The sequence below is a fragment of the Trachurus trachurus genome, assembly GCF_905171665.1.
Source record: "Trachurus trachurus genome assembly, chromosome: 4".
NCBI classification, from domain to species: Eukaryota; Metazoa; Chordata; class Actinopteri; order Carangiformes; family Carangidae; genus Trachurus; species Trachurus trachurus.
The window spans coordinates 28,709,097-28,730,752 of NC_139898.1; the positions used below are offsets into that span (position 1 = coordinate 28,709,097).

The 21,656-nt window shown below is 42.3% G+C and overlaps 2 protein-coding genes across 2 annotated transcripts in view; both read right to left on the bottom strand.

The window, feature by feature from the left end:
• LOC310985199 (tetratricopeptide repeat protein 14-like) overlaps nt 1–21,656 on the bottom strand; it is a 408,748-nt gene that overhangs the window by 229,212 nt on the left and 157,880 nt on the right. The window lies entirely within an intron of this gene.
• LOC310984902 (carboxyl-terminal PDZ ligand of neuronal nitric oxide synthase protein-like) overlaps nt 1–21,656 on the bottom strand; it is a 221,330-nt gene that overhangs the window by 139,676 nt on the left and 59,998 nt on the right. The window contains exons 3-4 of the mRNA XM_083970275.1: nt 10,622–10,714; nt 5,061–5,119 (exon numbers count right to left, since the gene is read on the bottom strand). Coding sequence (XP_083826401.1) covers nt 5,061–5,119; nt 10,622–10,714 — 152 coding nt within the window. The remainder of the gene's footprint in view (nt 1–5,060; nt 5,120–10,621; nt 10,715–21,656) is intronic.

Consider the following 21,656-nt stretch of genomic DNA (forward strand, 5'->3'; position numbering starts at 1 on the left):
GTGTGTGTGTGTGTGTGTGTGTGTGTGTGTGTGTGTGCAGTGTCTGTTCTGATGACAACAGACTGTGTTACAAGTTCAAATCAAAGAGTTTCAGCCCAGCAGCCGAAGGAGTGGATGAACTGGACCTAAAGGTCACAGTCCACTCTCATCACTCTCATCAGTCGCTCTCTCTCTCTCTCACACACACACACACACACACACACACACACACACACACACACACACACACACACACACACACACACACACACACACACACACACACACACACACACACACACACAAACATCAACACACGGACACACACACATTGTAATTCTGATCTCATGACTGACCCATTCAGTTTTCCTTAAGTCACAAACTGTGACCTCCATTTGATCTACCAATACTTTGCTGTTTAAATAACAAATGAGACGTCCTGTTAATACAGGAACAGATGAATGCAGCTGAAATGAAAAGTTTCAGGAAACAGAAAGACAAAACAACGTAGGGAGGAACCAACCTAATGATTCGTTTGATGAAAAACAAAAATATGAAGCAGTGAAAACTGCCTTCATCTGTCTGTGTCCAGTTACCCATGACAACACTCTCAGCTCTCTCTCAGTGCAGCAAGAAGATGAGGAGATTGATGCACACAGCTGGACTGTGTGATGTGGCTAACGTAGCTTAGCATGAAGACAGGAAGCAGAGAGACAACACATGTGTAGCTTTGTCTCAAATAATGTCATAAAAAGCCTTTTAAAGGGATAGTTCAACATCTTGGCAAATTGGCCCATTGCCATAATCCCTATAGTCATACAGATGTAGCCACCTAGAAGTTCCCCCTGGTCCCTGTCGGGACCTCTGCGGGACCGTGATGGGTCCGTGGCGGGTCCGTGACGGGCTCCCGCTTGGCCCGTGGTGATAATTTAATCCCCCGCGATGACGTAGCGAACGCAGCCACGACTGTTAACGCCCCTCTGCAGCCCGTGTGAAAATCAGCTGCAGTACTCATTTGTCCACGGGGAGGAGCAGTGATTTTGACCCGAGTTAATCTGTCAATCACTTTTCCTCCTCCTTTCTTTTTTCCCTCAGATGAATTGCTATAATTGCCTCCAAAACAGGCGATCTATAAGTAGCTTCAAAGATAAATAAACACCGACAGAGCACAAATAAAAATGTATATCACTCGCAGTTTACCTGTCAGAATTTGCATTCTAGTATATGTTTGCCTTGTGGTGGTTTTAATGTTAACACTGAAGCATAGGCTACGGTGCGCAAATAAACCCTAACCAATAAATAAACAACATGCCAACGTGTCCGTGAATATACACGCATGAGACTGTACGTGTAAAATGAAAGTATGGTCCTAAGTGACCGCCCTTATATTCAAACAAGAGGAAAGAGAAATAATTATGAGGTTCATAAATTAAAACACCATGATTGTGCGTCGTGCGCCCTCGCCATGGCACAGCTGAGACTTAACATAGGCTACTGGATGTGTTTTGTTTGTTTGTGTGAAACCTGTAATATAAACAGTTATTTACAAGCCCCTCTTTCAGTTTTTGCCAGTCGGCAACCATGAAATCTGCTGTGCATCTCTGGCTTGCTCATTCACTCCCGATCCGCAAATACATAAATACATTTCTAGTGACCACAGCGCGTCACGTCTCAGAACCACGGGCTTCATTTGTGTATTTATTAGGGCTGTGCAAGTTGCGTTATGGCAACTCATTAAACTATTAACGCCGGACACCGTAAACATGCGCTGTGCACCTCTGTAAAATTCTCAATAAAATTTCATGAATGAGTGTATTTTTCACCACAGAATAGTAATATCCCTCCCCCTGCGCTATGCTGATCTGACGCGTCTAGAGTGGTTGACAGCTCTCTCTCTTTTTTCTTTTTTCACTTTTAATGATAAAGGCACGTCAAACCAGCCATTCCCATTAGGAGAGCCAAATGCCTGACGCGCGATCTACTGGCACTGACGCACCTGTCTTAATATGGAACTCAACATGAGAGCGAAGGTGCGCTCTGCTCTTATTTCCATCTCACCCCACACACGTCGACCTGTGTCTTGTGAAGACATACAGCGCGATGGAGAGAGGGCGAGAGAGGGAGAGGGAGAGAGAGACCATACAGTAGGCTATACAGCGCGCACTGCACACCAGCGGTTTCGCCGGTCCACTGAGTGAAATAAGCAAGATAATCAGGGCCGTTGCTAGGAATTCTGGGGCCCCTGAAAGAATACTAAAGTGGGCCCCTGACTTTTCCACTTTTTTTCTTAGACTACGTAAATGATAATTTTTTATTTAGCCTACGTTGTTTTGATGCTAATGCAGCATTACTATGAGTATTAGTCAGGGTCTTATGCAGAATAATTCAGTCATACAAAGATTAGACTAGGTGCAGCAGGTGTCTTCAACTTTGTGAAGTTGTGATATCAAATCGGAATGGGGTTTATAGGGGGATTGACAGTATAGGCTTGTGCTATAACTAGTAAATTATAGTGAAAAATCAATACATTTAATTAATAAATTTAATCCAGAGGAAGTACAGAGTTAAATGAAATTCCAGCACTGACTCCATATGCAAAATTACAACATTTTTTGTAAGATAGATAATAATGTAAGATAATCATGAAAATAAAAATGTTTAAAGCAGGACCTTGAGGAAATACCTGCTCATTTTCTAATCAATTCATAGTCAAAGCGGTGGGGGATGCTTGGAGATGGTAATGCTCTGGAGCAGGTGTGAATGTTTGGAGTGTGTTGTTGCTCAGGAGAGAGTCTGGTCCAGCTAGCCTTCCAACATAACATCCCCTCCCCCGGTCCTCCTTCAAAGTTGAACAGCCAGCTCCATCGCAGGCTCTGTGCGATTTGTGTGACAATGGGTGACCAATAGGTGGCCCATTAGGGCAAACAAAAGATTGAGCAATGATAATGCTAATTCCCTGGTCGAAGGCATGCACTGAATACCTGCAACTGCAAACATCTTAAAAAGGCTTTCATCACTCCCTTAGTTTTTTCCTATTTAAATGTAGATTCACAGTAAATAAATTGTGATAAAAAAAATTGACAGTAGGTATTATTAGCTACAACAATTTATTTCCAGATAAAACAGTGGCCAGCGCATCTCCAGTAGCTAGGTCTGTTATAATTTCACTTCTTAAATCAAACATGTACTCGTGGTTCTATGAATTATGTGAATTTCCACTCACCACCAGCGGCGGCACTTTAAATGCCGCCTCTGGCGATATGTACTGTTCTGTGAGAGAAGCGCCATCTCCTGGTCATGTCATGTATTTCATTGAATGGGTGGAGTTCCAGTAAAAACTAGTCACACCCAGGAAAAGGAGGGGGTCACTCCAGCTGCTGGGACTTTGCTGGAGCTCTGCTGGAACTCTCATGGGAACAGCATGGGAACAGCATGGCAGCAGCATGGCAGGGGAATTTCTATGTGGCTCCCACTGTAGCAGTAGGTTCGTTACCTTTAATTGTCGGTGCAAGCTATTTTTAGAACAGCGGAGCAGAGCTGTGAGCTGCTCAGAGCTATGGTACGGAGGCTAATGGGATTTCTTGGTTTCCCTCATCAAACTCATCAAATACACAATCCAACAACTCCAAAACGCTCTGGTGGACAAGTTGTGACCTGCACATTCACCAAGCTACGAGATAATAACAGAACGTTATGAGACGGAGTCGTTTTAGAGGCAAATACAGAGACTGCTTACTGTAGAACTGTCCCTGAACGTGCATCAGCAGTTTTGCATGAATTTACCTCTAAAACGACTACGTCTCGTAAAGTTCTGTTATTATCTCTGCAAAAATCTAAAGCCGACTTTCTGTTGTGACCTTGTCAGAGCAGAAATCTGAGCTCCTTCACAGAAGTGTCCATGAACCACAACCATTGGCCTTGAACCTTTAGAGTGTGAAACTTAAAAGTCAAAAAGTTGATATAAATTCATTATTTATGTCCAGAGTTCATCTAAAAAGAGACAGGAGACCTGTCAGTTACCTCGAGCTGCTTCATAGGAGGAAAAACTTACTTTCCCTTCTGAGATCTCCTGAGGAAAAAGCCTGTAACTCAAGCAGTAACTAACTCTCTCTGTGGACGCAGCTGATGCGAGTGTAAACAGAAGCTACTGCCCCGTCACAAACAACAACGCCCTGGAAAAGTCAGAGACCCGAACCAGCTCTCGCCACCGCCACAGATGATGAGGAAGGGTGGGCTCGCCGCCGTACTTTGATCCAAAAACCATCTGGAGTAAATGAGGCGGCTCGGCTCAAGCTGCCGCTACGAAAACACTCGAGCTGTTGTAAAAATGTGCATAAAACACTGGCACTGTGGTTTGATGGATCTGTTGCTGCCGTAGACTAAATGTATAGACGACTACTGCAGGAGACAGCGACACACCGGCTCATTAAAAAGTACTTTGAAGAACAGAGTTGAGGTGATACTATTACAAAAACGCTGCAATATTAAAATTAAAAAAAAAGAAAGCCTGTTAATTTAATGTTGCTGACAATAACAGTTTCATATTTCAGGGCTTGTTTTCATGGCCTCCTCTTCTCTCATTTATTACATGGATTATTAAAATGAATTTTTCAAAATGCTTTCTTCTAAATTGCATTTTCTCAAAAGGCAATATTAAAAAAGAACTGAATGCAATGTTCAAAAAGCCTTGTTCTCCATGGCCACAAATTTCCGACACATTTGTTTATTCCCCCTGTTATCAACCTCCCTCCACTCTCTCTATGTTTATTAACCAACACTTCAACTTCAGTACCAAATAACTCATCTCTTTTCTCTGTGTGTCGCTCTGCGCTGCAGTCAGTAAAACTTATCAACGCGCCACAATATCTTTCTTTCTTCTAAATGTCAGCGCTCGTGGTGACAGTGACAAAAGAGTCTCATTTCCTCAGCCAACAACAGCGCATGTAATCAGGTTTGGATTAAAATTTTTGTTTGGGGGCCCAAATAAGCTCCGAGTCATTACAATGAGAGTTAGAAACAATTAATTTGCATTTTCAGCCCGAGCTGAAGAAATTCAATGTCGCGACAGGCAGGCAACTCACCTGTAAATTGGATCCTGCATCACCATCATCTTGCTCTCATCCCATGTCCACTCCTTCTTCTGTGGAAACAAAAAAACAAGAAGTGTCAATTCATGAGAAAATATATTTGTTATTTGTGGAAAAAAAAGAAAAGATTTTGGGTAAAACGCTCAGAGAAACCAAATCCTGGAAGTGTTGAATTGTGCATCCAGGTGGGCGGGGCTTAGTTACTGCTTTGTTGTGACATCACAAAGTCACAGGAAGTCCTGACGGCTGGTTTTAAGGCTCAGTTTTTTTTTTTAATACAGGCTGTGTGTGTTTCTCTGTGGACTGAGGCTTTAATACTTTTACAGTGTTACTGTAGGACCTGGAGCTGATTTATAACATAAAGAAGAACTAACTTTATACTATATGAGACCTTTAAATACTCGACATTTAACTTGACAGGTAAAACCAGTGAAGCCTGAAGTTCATCCCTTTGTTAAAGTACGTTCAGTGCTGTGAAACGACACTCGGCTCGTTCTATCAGGAGACCTTAAGATGAACTCTCTGCTGGATGGATGACGACTTAGATTAAAAAGAAAACTTTCACAGTGTTAATATAGAACCTAGAGCTGCTTTATAACCAAACAAAACACAGAATCTACCTTTATAAATAACACATTTGGGCAATATTTATAGTAACATTTCATATCTTGATACAGAGCAGGTGAAATATGATATAGGATGTTATTGCACAGGGGTTAAATTTCACATATGGCAGGAAATATGATCAAATTTCAGCCTGGGCCGAGTGAAAATACAACGTTATGAACAAAGAAAATACATTGCACACAAAAATAATAAAAAATTCTACAAGAAACAAACATTTATGTCGCTTAAATCATCCTCATCTGAAATTACTCTAACGTCTCTATGCTCTCTACGTTTCTTTTTGAATCTTCCTTTTGTGCCTCTGTCTCTCATTTGTATAAATCTAACGTCCAGTTTAATGTCACAATCAAAATGTCAAGACGCGAGCGCGCAGGAATTATTCCTATTGATCTCTATCTCTCCACAGAGCGAGGCTGAGTCAATCATTCGGTCTCTCCTCGTCTGCGGTCTTTCAGCGCCTTCGCCGGGCACTCAGAGATGTAAATAGATCTCCGGCCGTCACACTTGACATTTTACAGCTTTCTGGCCGGGGAGTTAAAGAAGGCAAAGAAAACAGGTGGAGGCGAAACATCCTTCTATCGACTGGCCTTTCAGCGCAGGCCGCCAATTACTTTGACACTGAGCCTTCGATGATGGCTTTAATGTTGTATCGAATCAGAGGCGTTCAGTCGGTCGTATCTCTTCGCCACGTCCTCTCTCTCTGACCCGAGCACAGCAACATAATCCTAATGAACTCCTATTTAATTACATCTGAACTCCACTTTCAAGGTCTCTTCTTTTCACCAATTAACACACAGCTGCACACACGGTGACAACACACGTCCTTTTCACAGTTTAAACGCTCCATTTCACCTCCATCAACACATTTCTTTCCTCTCCTGTGATGATTATGGGATAGTAGACGACATGATCAGAGGTAATGGCAGTCAGCTGATGTCAACACTTCCTGACTGTGACTAAACAAAAAGCTCAAATTACCTGTGACCAATCTCATCTTTCTGTCACAACTCTGCACTATGAGCTTAAAGGGATAGTTCACCCAAAATTCAAATTTCACTCATTATCTACTCACCCTCATGTCGACGAAGAGCTGTGAGAATTTTCAGAGTCCTCCGTGGCTTCTCTGAGTTACGGGGGGGTAAAAAAACAACAACATCCAAATACCTCCATAGTGCTCGTCTGTAATGTCCCTCTTGTATTGAAGACCCGACATGAGAAATTGTTCCGCCGGTGACACAGGAAGAGCAGTGAACTGAGACACTGGGAGCTTCCGCTACAAACAAGCTTAAAGCAGAAGTAAGCGATCCGGTCGTTTCGGCTAATGCTGCGTTCCAGGCAGGCTTTTGAAACCGTAAATTACAGCTTCAAGTCACAACTTACGACTTTGTAGCGTTTCAGGCAACCCACTTGTGTTTTTCCGACTTGTTTTACCTGTGAAAGTCACTATAACGGCCACTCGTAACTTCTGACCCGTGAACTCGTACCAGATCGAACTGGTACCACTTCACAGGTCGGAAAAACACGAGTTACGGGCTGCCTTGAACGCACCATAACAGTCCTCGTCCCTACGTCACCACATTCACGGCGTCCCTTGGCTGCACACACAGCCCTGCATGCCGTTCTCTCTCCTCATTGGATAAAAACTGTAGGATACGATAAATGTTTTCTCTTCGGCTCAGAGCAGAGCAGAGTGACTGAGAGACCCGTGTTTCAGTCCAAACACTCTATGTAAGTGATTGCTGTCGGAAGATATAACTATTTAAGACTTATATTAACACAAATATATCACTTACTTCTGCTTTAAAATATAGACTTATTTAATTTTTTTCGGAACAATTTCTCATATCGGGGCTTCAATACAAGAGGGACATTACAGACGAGCAGTATGGAGGTATTTGGATGTTTTTTGGTGTGTCTTTTTGGACGAAGAAAAGTGGTATCCATTCACAACCCCCCACCCCCCCGTAACTCTGAGAAGGCACGGAGGACTCTGAAACTTCTCCCAGCCCTTAGTCGACATGAGGGGTGAGTAGAAAATGAGTGAAATTTGAATTTTGGGTGAACTATCCCTTTAAAAATAAAAACAAAACAGTCCAGGCCTTTAAATCAGCCAATAAGAGCCTTGACTCTAGACGTCGCTGGCAAAGACTGTGAATGAGAATCGATCACAACCACACAGGGAGACGCAGCACTAATGTGCAACACAAACAGCACAACGACCACTGATCTTTCCTAACTTTTTAACATCAGTGTTATCGATCTCAGGGAAACAACAGGGGCTCGTTAGAAAACACAGATCGTCTAGTTCAAGGAGGAAAGAAGCAGCACGTCTCCAGCTCACAGGGTCACGGTGTAACGATGCTCTAAACGTATTGAGTTATATGTTGTGTTTGACTATTACTTACTATGTAATCCTTGCGGTATCTCCACTGTTCACACACAAAAGAACGTGGACAAGCTCTCAGGTCCACATGCAATTACACGACTCATCATTTATTTTTGCTGCAATGAATTCCTTTGAGGACCATTTACACAACTCAATTAAGCCTCCTTTTCATCAGACATTCATGCACATGTGAATTGTACATCTGGGCTGGAAGAACGACTCAAGGTCAATGCCGCATGCAGTAACTAACTACCGTCTCGCCAGTGGTGTCGCTTTCAGGCCGGGGAGCTGGATACAAAGATTCAATAGTTGTTTGTTCAGGTTTTAATCGATTTTAAATAAGTAAGTGTAACACTTCACAGCTGAATCTATGGGCAGCCTTCGTGCTCTGGTTCCACTTTGTATTCAGTCGATTCAAATCCAAACTTCACACTTTTTATGCGAAAAATGATCTAAAAGTCAATTTCTTTACAAAGCAACCAGAGAAATTTGCCTTTGAGTGAACACACTGACCTTTTCAGATAGCGGCCAATCAGATTTTGTGAAGTTAACAGTAAAACAACTCAATGTGAACCTGTGGATCTGTGCACAACGGAGCAACAGTTCCAACACCAAATGACGACTGGGCTGACAGTCACTAGTAAGTTTCATTAAATATTGAAGGCATTTCAGAGGAGCCGGAGCCCTGAAGTCCGGTTTAATGAATGAAGAGCTAAACGCTGCATGGGAAAAGGCCACTGGACGAAGCCACTGAGTGAGCTTCACTCTGGTTTCCAGCCAGTGGTTTTCCACCTGTCAGACTCCCTGTGATTCTGGGCAGGTGAAGCCGACTGTGCTCCGTCTCTGTGGATTACAGCTGTCAGGCTCACCGCGCCCAGAAACACATCCAGCCCTGCACCTTCTGCAGCCTTTCTCTCTCCATGCTTTTTTTTTTGTTTTTGATCTTATAACTCCCTCCTTTTTTTTATTGCTTCTTGAATCTGTCGCCCTTTTTCGTCATCCATCATACATTCGATCCCTCTCAGGCTCTTTGTCGTCCCTGAGCTGACACCCTCTTTCTTCACTCTCACCTCAGTCTGTCGTCTTATTAAGACCAGGATCGATCATCTCCTTCTGCCACAGACTGTAAACAGGAAATGGATCTTTCTTGGTTCCTTAACACAATGAAAAGTGTCTTGATTACATCTGTTACTCTTATAGGTGTTAGATCAGCTGATAATATGCACCAGTACACTCAGTTTGCTCCTCATTAGGATCAATGCTTAACTAAATCAGGACTTTATCGAACCTTTTTAGGACTTCAATACATCAAAACTAAGACTGTCCAATATCAAACTGGCCTTTTTTTTCATATACATATACATTTATATAACCTATTATAATTGTTTTGAGTAGAAATAGGAGTCAAGCTCAACAGCATAGTCAACAAAAATAGAAACAGAGCAATAAAAGATCTCAACATGTGCAGCAGCAGCAGCAGAACTGAAGAACCACACCATTAATTCTGCATGTTGATAGACAGATCTGGTACTTCCTGTTACTGCTGCACATTTTCTCAACCTTACAACAGAATTTCGTGTTAATTTCGACATAATCAGAGGGAAAATAGCATTTTAATATTTTGTAGTGCCGACTCTTTGGCCCTCATCACTTTGCACAATGGCTTTTTCTTCACTCACTTAAATTACTTAAATTACTGGGGGAAAAGCCAAGAGGCGAGTTCTGCTGCAGAAAAATACACTCAAAAGACTCGACAGAGAAACGTGCTCGGTGGGGGTCGGAGCGCCAACGTCGACTTAAACACATCCTCCTCCGACCTTCTCACTGGATCTGCACTTTGACAAGAAACCAAGACTGATGCAGAGACGTGACAACTGCCCATTAACACCAACATCTACATCATATGTGCTCAGTAATAGACACTAAGGGGAAGATATTGGAACAATATGTCAAGTGAATTTCATTTATGCCAAACTATTGTGTATGTATGTATGTCGGCATAACCGCTTCTTGTAAATACATTTATGTCAGCAACGTAGATCAAACCACATAAAAAACTATAACACACAACATTAAAACTGATTTGCAATGTTAATCTTTTGGATATATATTTTTTTCTACCAGTTTTAAAAACATGTTTTCGAACTTATGGTAAATATCAGACATTGTAAGTGCTCATATTCCAAGCTACCGGCTATATTAAGTGTCAGGCTGAAGGAACAAGACTAATGTTTCACAATATTGACATTTAACATCATATCAAAGAGGTGTAAAGATTTTGATTATATTTAATTAACCTCATTATAACAAAATGTCATCTTATTGATTCAAAAGAAGTTTGTGTAAAAGAGGAAACTGTCATTTGCAGTTATAATGAATGAAAGATCCGATCTGCAGCTTTTATCCCTTGATGCATTGAAATATTCAGATTTTTCTTTATCGCATCAGCAAGAAAAAAAAATTTAACTTTTATTTTGAAATGACACAAACAGACGTAGGCAGATAGACACGAGTTCAAACAAAACGATATAAGGTCACTCACTTTTTTCTTTTTCCTCAGGTTGACCTTGACGCCGTCCACTGACACCACGATGTTGACCTTCTTCTTCTTGATGTTCTTCACCTTGAACTCATACTGCAGAGAGAGAGAGGGAGGAAGGGACAGAGACGTATTAAAATAAAGATATGCTAAAGGAAGACAGTGACATTGTAACATCCTCTCAAATATTTGTCAGGGGAGGTCAAGTCTGATGACTCATGTCTGGAGGCAGACTGAATAGAAAAGGCTCAGAATGAGAATGTGAAGAAAAATAATCCACATTTTTTTATTCTTTAAAATAGTTCAACATTTTCTTTTTAAAAGTAAAAAAAAGATCTCATTAAAGGCAGACTAAGCAACATCCAAGTTGTTTCTTTCTCCTGGCCGAGCTGAGGTAAAGTCAGAGTAGAGTCCCAGCTGCTGAAGCCTGAGATTAGAAAACATGGCCGACCTTCAGCATCACCTGTATGACAACGTGCTGGTGTCCTTCTGCCCATGTCTCCGTAATGAAATACCATCCTAACGTCCCTCCGTGTGTCATCTACTCTATAAATTCTCATTTTCTACACAGTGCTCCCATACAAAGCCACAACAATTTTAATAACACTACATATTTTCCCTCCTATTGACGAGGAGATTAGGTCTGGCCGTCATTCAGGAAGCCTCAATGACAACGGAGCCTTGACGTTCAATTCTTAATGCTCCTTTTTCAATATGAACTTTATGAAAAATATTTTAATGAAAAGAAAATACTGACGCTTCGTTCCAGACTCCATCTCCTCACACAGTCAAGTATGTCTGTGTAAACTCACTGAAGTAAGTAACTCATTTAGTCCTTAGCTATCGAGATCTGATTTTGTATAAAGAGGTATTTATAGATTCTCGATGGAATCAAACCAATCTGGTCAGAAGTTTGACACCCAGTCCAAACTTACTCACACAGTTTAGACCAGTTTGTATTCATGTGCCACAAACAGCTGCAAGTAACAATGTACGAAACGGCCTTGAACTGACACCACGTCCACGAAAAAACTGATACTTTTCTATGCGTTTGGGCCTATCATCCACGATTAAGCAGCGTTTTTGGTCCCTGAAAATGAACATTAGAAAGTGGAATGAACTAGAAAATACATATGCATACTGTATGCACATATATAAGTAGTAATAATAAACATAAGAAGATAAAAACTCAAAAGATCCATATGGACTATACTGTATGCATAATGCAGAGATCACCATTAGAGTTTTAACAAATGGTCGATGCATTTTTAAAAGTTAAAATCAAGTATGCATGCTGGTGTGGCATTCAATGCACAGCGTTTTTATTGGGTATTTGTCTTTACATGTGGACAGATATCTTTTTAAATGTGCTGGTGGTGTGGATGTGGATTTTTCTTGGACTAGGCTTGGTTCATATAAAGCTTTGAGAGATGTGACTTGTATTTTTACTGAATATCAAAAGCTTTGAGGGGGGAAAAAAAAGAAGACATTTCAACATTATTGTCTCAGTTCACCCACTCACATCTCCACATCTCCACATCTGCTTCTGTGCTTTTTGTTGCCGGCTTGTGATTCAGTTTGATTATCAGCTCTGTGACACGACTCGCTCGGTATCTAAAAACAGCTGCTGTTCACTCACTCTCTAGCTGCAGCGCCGAGAGAGAGAGAGAGATTATCAAAGCTTTGTGTGAACGCTGAACGGCCGTGAAGCTCTTTTGTGAAAGGCGACTGGCTCCTGACCCTTGAAGTGAAGCAGCCTCTAACTAAGACTGAGTTGCTGCCGCGTTATGAACAAATCAGCTCCAACAACACTCACATGTAAATAAAAATCCACCTGTTTGTTGTTATTGTGTTGTCAGCTCAACGTTTCACACTTAACCATGAACACGTTTGTCACGGAAGATGACGAACAGCCTGGGTGAATGGATGCAGCGCGGTCTGCAGACCTCTGTCACAGTCTGTTCACACGCCATAGATCAGACCGAGACCGGCGCTCCATCACCTCCACCGCCGCTAATGGAGCGATGAGCGCTGTCAAACAACAGCACAGTCAATACCGGCAGAAAAACACCGTTTGCATATCAAACGCTGCAAAAAAACATAGTGGATCAAGTGGATTTTATGTTGTTGTAGGAATCCTCTCCCACAATCCTCTGCATGCTGATGGTGTTTTAAAAGAGTGGGATGTGATTGAGTTGTAACCCTGAAGCCTGGAGAAGACAGCGGGGCCTCCTAAACTCATTAATACTGCAGCAGGTAGTGATCTGAAGTGCATCATGAGCCCAGAGCCTCCCATCCCAAGACGCTGCAGCAGAACTCAGCCTGTTTGCTCAAATTAAACCCTGAGATGCTCGTGGGAGAAAAAAAAAAAAAACTGCTCAGTGCGAGGAAGTGCGAAATCGAAAGTTAAGCAGTGAGACAGCAGTGACAGAAATACCAAATCCAGATAAAGCCGAGCCGGGCGGACGAGGCTCGACTCACTCCGGCGCCTCCAGCGGACACACCCAAATGATGATTTAGTCGACCGCTGTCACCTGGTGTGTTTTCACTTTTAATGAAATCCTCCGGCGTCTCAAGACGAAACCCGGCCGGCGCTGTCACTCACTTAAAAAAAAAGGAGAAATCTCCACAAAACGCAATCACATCTAAAAGAAACATCTTTGATTGTAAACGTCTGATCCAATCACCTGCTGTGTTTGCTTCCCGTCACCTCCGCATCAAATCTGAGAGGAGTCACTCTGTTGAACCTCTCCGCTCTTCCTGCCAATCAATCTGTCAATATTCCAGCTGCTGCAGCCGTCAGTCTGCTCTGTGTGCTGTCACTCTTCACTGACTGCTGACTGGTGACTTGATTCACTCGACTTTAATTGCATTTCAGCTGAACGGAGGGAAAAAACTAGACTCCAGTCTGAATGAAAACAGGTAAAGTGACACTCAACTGAAGTGTAAAGCAGCATTTTACTAACATCATCCTTCATTTCATCTGGCTTCACTCTACATTCACATCTGGATTTGTGTTATTCTTCCAAAATCTGGAGAAAATGATCCATGTGTTTGTTTCTTCTAGCTTTAGTTATTTTATCCCGTTACTGGCTCATCTACACCGGCTACTCTACAGTACATAGGATTAATTAAATCACCACATGGGTTGGCCCTTCATTTTAATTCTGAATTGTGTCCCTTGCCTTAAGGGAGATCTTTGCAGTCTACTGACAAACGTCCTCTGGCAAAATCTCAAAATCCAGATTAAAAATGTAAGGTGACCAGCGTCTGACCGTCTGCAACAGGACTTTTTTTAATCAATAAAAAAACACAGTCACCTGTTCCTTCAGCAGTTAAATCAACTCTAGTTCTTATGGTCCCAATGCTGGTTTGTCCTTGGTTTAGTTTTTATTCTTTTATTGGTTGTGTTTCAATTGTTTTTTTTACAAAAAGTTTCCTTACTTACTATGAGGCGTTAAAACGATGCATTTGAGACTCGACCAAGGACCGAAGCATGTCACAGACATGTCTTTAAGACACATGAGAACTACTTCAATTTGTGTAAAAGAGGCATGACATGTCTCCTTGAAAACAAAATTTTCCCCTGAATACACACAAGCACGAAAGCAGAGTTTTGCCAAATCTCCACTTTGGCCGGAGTTATAATGGATTTCAGCGGCCGAAAACTGAGTTTTTGTGTGACTGAAAGGCGAAAAAGCGTTAAAAGGGTTATACAGTCCACGGTCTACAAGCTGCACTCACCCGTTCACTCAAAACACACATTTGGCCTCCATTTAAGATGAATACATATTGTGGAGGTGACAAATAAATCTGACCATGGCTCTGACTCCGACACGTGGACTGAAGGAGTCGGAGGTGGAACCAACAACCTCGCAATTAGCGGCCACAATCTGCTCCACCTCGTCCAGAACCAACATAAATTCAACACTTAACAATAGTTCACTTTTTTTTTCTTTTTTTTTCGCAGCCTTCAACATTTACAGTAATTGTGCCCTTGGCTTGTACCAGGCAGCATAAAATAAGTGGAACATTTGAAATGTGTGTGTGGCTGCCTGCTGACAAAGTGTGGATGAAAGGCTGCAGCGTAATGGAAGGTGACAGAACGCACAAGTCAGAGCCTCGTCAGCACAGGAACTCGATCAGCTCCTGAAGCCTGGGTTAACAACTCTGCTGACTATAACACACACAAACACACACTATATGATACCGTATACAACAAGGTGCTTTACTGCTTTAATGTTTCTTCCCTTTTTTATTCCCACCGTATCAACCCCCCCCCTCACCACCACCTCCGGGTCTGTGAAGGTGGATCGTCGTTGGCTGACAGGCGCAGCAGCAGCGAGCGCCGCTTAACACACTGACAGGGACGGTGAAAAAACTTTTTACGGACTCCTCAACGCTCCGGCAGATCGCTCCCGGCGCTGCTGACGGCCAGGCCAACCATGGCCGTGTTTCCAAATAACTGTCAAGACGATTTTGAAGCAAAACTTTGAAAAGTTTGCAAGGAAGAAACGGAAACTAAAGGGCGAGGATAAACTGGGATAAACCGGGCCGTGTGGGGGTGTCGTGTCGCATACTAAGCCAATGGTTCTCAAAGTGGGGTCCGGGGACCCCCAGGGGTCCTTGAGAGGGTTGAAATTTGACCACTTTATTCTTTTTTTTAGATTTTTTATTTGTTTTTTTATTTTTATTTTTATTTTTTTGAGAAATTTTACCACCTTTTTTCTAGGTTTTTCTTTTTTTTTTTTTTTTTTTTAGAAATGTTACCCCTTTTTCTAGAATTTGTCCCACTTTTTTTTCTAGAAATGTTTAATTGGTTTTGGAGAAATTGTACCACGTCTTCCAAGAAATTTCTCTACAATATTTCATGCCAAAAAATGCATGCCATTGGCCCTAATATGAATGTACGTTGACTAAAAAAGAAATATTTGTATATGTCTGGTGTTTGCTTCAAAATTTTGTCCAATTGGGGTCCGTGGTCTAATTTGTGTCAATGTATCTGTCCTTGATATAAAAAAGTTTGAGAACCACTGTACTAAGCTACGTATGGTGGTAAATTAACAGCAGAAGACAGGCGGAAATTAGCAATTGTTGCTATAACCTGGCTCAAAGCATCTCTTCTTGTTTTACAAGATTAATGTTTTTTGTGCATTGTCCCTGTTTTATAATAAATATATAATAAATTCATTCATTCATTCAAGAAGCAGCTCAGGACACAGCAGCACATTTTGTTTACTGAGGAGGAGGAGAAGAGATTCCTCTCCGGTCATAATGATGGTCAGGTTTTCTGTAGGCGTGTGGGTGTGTTTTCTTATTTGTGACAGCTGCCACAGCATCAACAGTGACCAACACATATTGATTTTCTACAGTTTTACTATTTCAGACCCTATTCATTAAAATCTTATTTCACTGTAGAGCAGCACATTGATTCTCTCTGTCTCTGTCATGCCTGGTCGGTCTGGCCGTTGGGAGCAACAGTGAGGAATCACAACAACGCATCGTTGGACCATAAAAAGCCATAAAGTTTTTACCGTCCCTGCTCGTCTCTTTCACAGTTTTGGATTCTCTCTGTTTGTGTGTTTCCAGGTTTATCACATCCCATCTGACACATACACAGACATTTTGGCAAAACAAAACTTTACTGACTTCAAGGTGCCTCCAAGTTTCACACCAGAAGTGAAACCAGAGAATTGAGGCACTGAGCTGGAGTCAGTTTGAACAACACAGGTTTCCAAATCAAATTAAAGGAGAATTCTGGTAATTTTTGACCCCTAAATCGTTTTCTTGATGGTCACCCAGTGTTGGGAGGAGCAAAAAACGCGACTAAAATTGATGCAGGCAAACCGGAGTTACACCATGGCTACCCGGCGCTCGGGATAGCGACAACGCTAACCTATGGAGGCAATTCTTTCAACCACAACAAACACTCAAAAAACAATCAAATATCTATGGTACATTTTTTGCTCCCCCCAACACTGGGTGACCATGAGGAAAACGATTTAGGGACCGGAATTTTCCTTTAAGGCGCTGAGCTGGAGCCGATTTGAACAACACAGGTTTCCAAAGCTTTGCAAATTAATTGAGAATGGATTCAAGCAAAGAAGGTAATTTGCCAAAACAATATAACTCCCCCACCCCCTCCTCCTCCCCTCCCATTCTCTCTGGCCACAATATAAGGCTCAACAGATGAAGTGAAACAAAACTCTCACAGCCGTTGGAAATGTAAAACCATGAATAAAAAGCCAACTCCGTCTCCTTTAATCTGCAGAAATGAGAACATGGCTGTTTTTCCTGCTACAGAACAACAAGGCAGAGAAAAAGCCAACATGTAATTACAACTCCTGAGCTAAAACCACCTGTTGATACCTGCAATAACACACAGGAACTCAAACATACACACACTGCAACACTCAGAATATATTTCCATAGATTAAAACAGAAAGCCTGGAGCCACTTTGACCATTATTTTCAAGTCTCTTAAGTGTGTGAATGTTTCTGTGCGAGGCTTTTTTACGAGTGCTTTTTACTGCTGTGTTGTAATCTGCTGTAACGTCGACTGCTGCACACGCAAGATTTAAACGTTGCCGCTCGCTGATGGATTGCATGATCGACCTCCACGGAGATGATTACAGCAGCAATTTAGCAAATTTCACGCAGGGTTTGACTGGCTAAGTGTATGCAGCATAATATGGCAGAAAGCACTTATCTCTAATAAGCCCTGTCTATTCCTGTCTGATACGGCCGCCGTCATCCAATCCACATCCAGTGCCGCGCCGGCCCCCGCGCCGCGTTTTTAGAGTTTCCGTTCCAAGATACAGCAGCAGTGAGATTTATCATATCACCGCCGCATCTATCTGGATGTGGGGAAATGAATTTGGGTAATTAAAACACTTGTACGGCAGAAGCTGCTCCACTTGAGGAATGAGTGTACAAAAGCTTTCATTTAGCACAACTGGCAATTCATTCGTTCCCTGAATGTAGCACCTCTGCTCCGACGCGATGTGGTGGGAGCGTTTTAATGAGCACAGATAACGGCTCACAACACACTTCAGGTCATCTGGTTTAATCCCTAACGTCTCTGCAGGACGAGGATGAGCTGCCTGGACGCGACGAAGCAGCAGGGAAATAAAAAAATAACAACAAAATTAGTGGAATTTTGATTAACGCAGCACCGAAGGCCTCTGCACTCCGAGTCCATTAATGTCAGGCATGTGGAAATAAATTACAGGAAATTAACACTCGCACACAAACCCAGAGCATGAAAAGCCTGAATTTCCTGGATTTATGAAGGAGCTGTAAGTCAACACGTACTGTAGCTGATTCAGGATCAGCTCGATTTTGTTTAGAATGAGTCCAGATCGTCCACCATGTTTCCTCACAACCTCATGATGCCGTTTTACATTTTTTTAGGGTGTTTTTTCAGACTGGTGGATCGTTTGCTTAGTTCCCATTCTTTTGGGTCGTTTATGTTCACATGGTAACAGTCTCAAGTGGTCTTAAAGGGGACATATTATGGAAATATCACTTTTTAAAGGCTCTTTTCCGGCCCCCAAAAATGTGAGAATTGACAAAAAAATCTGTAATTTCAGGCTCCTTAGATTGAAATCCATGTGGTTTTATGAGCTGTTCCCTCAGTTGTCTTCCAATGATGTAACTAGTTTTCGAATTTGCATAATACCACCCCAACCTGGTACCAGTAGAAGGGGCGGGGCAAGCAGTGGCTCATTTGCATTTAAAGGGACAGGCACTGAAACCAGCCGTTCTGTTTTGAGAGGATGAAAAGATGTTTGATCATTGGGGTATTTTGACGAAAGCTTGTCACAGACATATCTTTAAGACACCTGGGAACTATTTTAATTTGTGGAAAAGGGGCAGAATATGTCTCATTTAAGTTGTTTAATTAATGTAAAAATGTAGCATAGTTTAGCTAAAAAGCCTGCATGGTTCCTCTTTAAAGGCTTTTACTTAACAATCCTTTGCTCGAGCGAGTGAGTGCCTGAAGCAGGCCTAGTGCTTTTTTGTTCTTCTACTTTGTTCACATATTCCTAAAAGAACCGATCTTTGGGGTTAAACGCTCCCTGTTTCAGAGCAACTGCTCCAAACGAGCCAGAATCTGTGATCCGTTGAAATATTCCCATTTAGCATCACACTGGGTTTGGCTCCGACATCACAGAGTAGAAACTGTCTGGATGCCTGAACCTCTCCCTCGCTCTTCACATTTTCTTTGTCATCACACCGAACCAGCCGACTTGTTGAACACGAGCCGACGTCCCAGGTGAACCTGCGCTCGTGCAAACAGCCTCTTTATCCTTGTACCTGGCAGCGCTGGGCTGCGGTGGTAAACAGGATTTGCCTACGTGCAGCGGTTTGGAGTCGGGCCCGTTTCGGTGACCGTGACAGGATATTGGCGTTCACGTCAACCAACGTGAAATGAAATGAATACTTGAGTTTTAAGAATGGGCTCATCCATCATGCAAATAAGTCAGTCTTAACATTTGCAGCCACTACTTCCTGATAAACAGGTCATTATTTCCTAAAGGTCCCTTCCTCCGGTTTCCAGTATAATCCATCATTTTGGCAACAAAGACGCCAACACACACACACACACAATAGTGCCTCAGCCAGCGCTCTTGTTTTCACTCGCTGAAATATCAGCGGGAAGCCAGGAGAGCACAACAAAAGCTGAACGTACAGAGGAAGTGAAATAAAGGATTCAAATGAATATGCAGACACACGCCGACACACACACACACTCACAGATACAGTACACACAGTCTCCACACCGGGTCAAATAACGGCAACCAAGAGTGTGTGTGTGTGTGTCGACGTGTGATCTCAGCAGCTCAGCAGACAGAGGAGGAGGAGGAGGAGGTGAAGCTCTGCTGTTACGCAAACTCTTTATTTAGCTCATTGACCGAGGCCTCTTCCACTGCGCCGCAAGTTTCCCCATCACGAGCACAAGTCAACGACACGACGGATAAAGAATAAAAAGCGCTGTACAGAACAATAGCGGGGGGAAAAGAGAGGAGAGAGAGGTTCAATTAACAGCTCAGTTCATTAAGCTCCTAATTACACAAACCGAGAAGTCAAGGTTTCTTAGACGTGCAGACTGTCGCGCTGTCATTAGGCGCTCGATGAGCTGAGAGCCGTGTGGTTTTATCCCCCCTGCCCCCCCCACAGAGGCACCTGGATGTGCAGCTTAACACTTTCACACTGCAGATGCACTGGGAGATGTTTTTCTGTTTAATCCGAGTCGTCACCCGCTGAGCCGAGAGTTCATCTTAAGGTCCATGATGGAAGGAGCCGTGTCGTTTCACAGCGCTAAGGGATGAACTTCAGGCTTCACTGGTTTTAACTGGGAAGTTAAATGCCTGGAATTTAAAGGTCTCATCGTATAAAGTTAGTTCTTTGAGGTTATAAATGAACTCTAGCTTCTACAATAACACTGTGAAAGTATCAAAGCCTCAGCACACAGAGGACTGCACACAGCCCGTTTTCAGAAACTGAGCCTTTAAATGAGCCGTCAGTACTTCCTGTGACATTGTGATGTCACAACAGAGCAGTTATCGCTCTCAGCTCAGAGCCCAGAGAGATGGTTTTTGATTTTTAGGGTAAAAAAAAAAGTGACCTTTAAATATTTCCTATAATTGGGCAGCTGTGAGATGTAGCGGGTTGTCCACTAACTGGAAGGTCGGTGGTTCGATCCCCGGCTCCTTCTGTCTACTGTACATCTACTGTCGAAGTGATACTGAATTCAATATGCTGCCTGAGTGGCATACAGTGGGTACGGAAAGTATTCAGACCCCCTTCAATTTGTCACCGTTTGTTATCAATCAATCAATCAGACTTTATTTATAGAGCACTTTTCATACAAAAGATATGTAGCACAAAGTGCTTTACACGATAAAAGCAGACAAAACAAAGCAGAGATAAAAACCCAAAGTAACGCAGATACACGCGTGCGCACACACACACACACACACACACACACACACACATGTTAAAGCTTTATGTTAAAATGGGAAAAAAATCATATTTTTCCTCATTTTTCTACACTCACCACCCCATCATGAAAGCACAAACCAAGAATTTTAGGACATTTTGCAAATCAATTACATGACATAAACATAAGTTTTACGACCCTTTGCTGTGACACTCATGTAGGTCATTCAGGTTCAGGTTACTTTTTTTTCATGACCACCTACACTTAAGCAATATCTCCGACCAAACAAAATGTATATCTTTTTTTTTTCTCTATTTAAATAATATTTTGTACATAACAGTCGGCTACATATCTTTGTTTTTATATATATTTTTGTACATAGTAAGTTCTCTTTATTTTTATTCCCTACTACTTTATGTATCCTGTACTCTTTGCTACTGGTAAAGTGGAATTCCCACACATGGGATCAATAAAAAGTCTTATGCCAAATGCTGAGAAATTGAAGGGGGTCTAAATACTTTCACTGTAGGTGGTGATGGAGACACTGGGCTCTTGGACCGCGTGAACGTTCACCTGAGGGCCGTGAACCAATCAGAGAGCAGAGAAAGAAAGCAGACAGGATCTGTGCTGCTGTCCGGGCAGAGGAAGTGCCAGATGAAGAGAGAGAAAACCGACAATCAGAGCTGTTAGAGGACGAGCCGGTCCTCCGTTGGCTCCAGCTCTTTGTTCTCCAGCACTGGAGGAAACTAGAGCACTCCTGCAGCGAGAGGCAGAGGCTCCTCTACTTCACTGAAAACTGTCGACAAGACACATCCTGGGTTTTTTTTGTCAACTACCTCAGTGTGTCTTATTTTTATTCTTTTTTTTTCTTCATTTCAAAACAGGTCCCCTGAGCTGTCGCAGTAAACACAGCAGAGTCACAACTTTTTCTTTTTTTTTAGCCAATTTATCGCTGTATGTTCTTCTATTTTTCCTCCTGCATCCCTTTGTTCAAATCATCTTGAATGGTTGACATCACATCAAGTTGAAAAGATGATGAATGAACATGATAAAGTCAGAGTTTTACCTGTGGAGCGCATCATGTGGAAAACA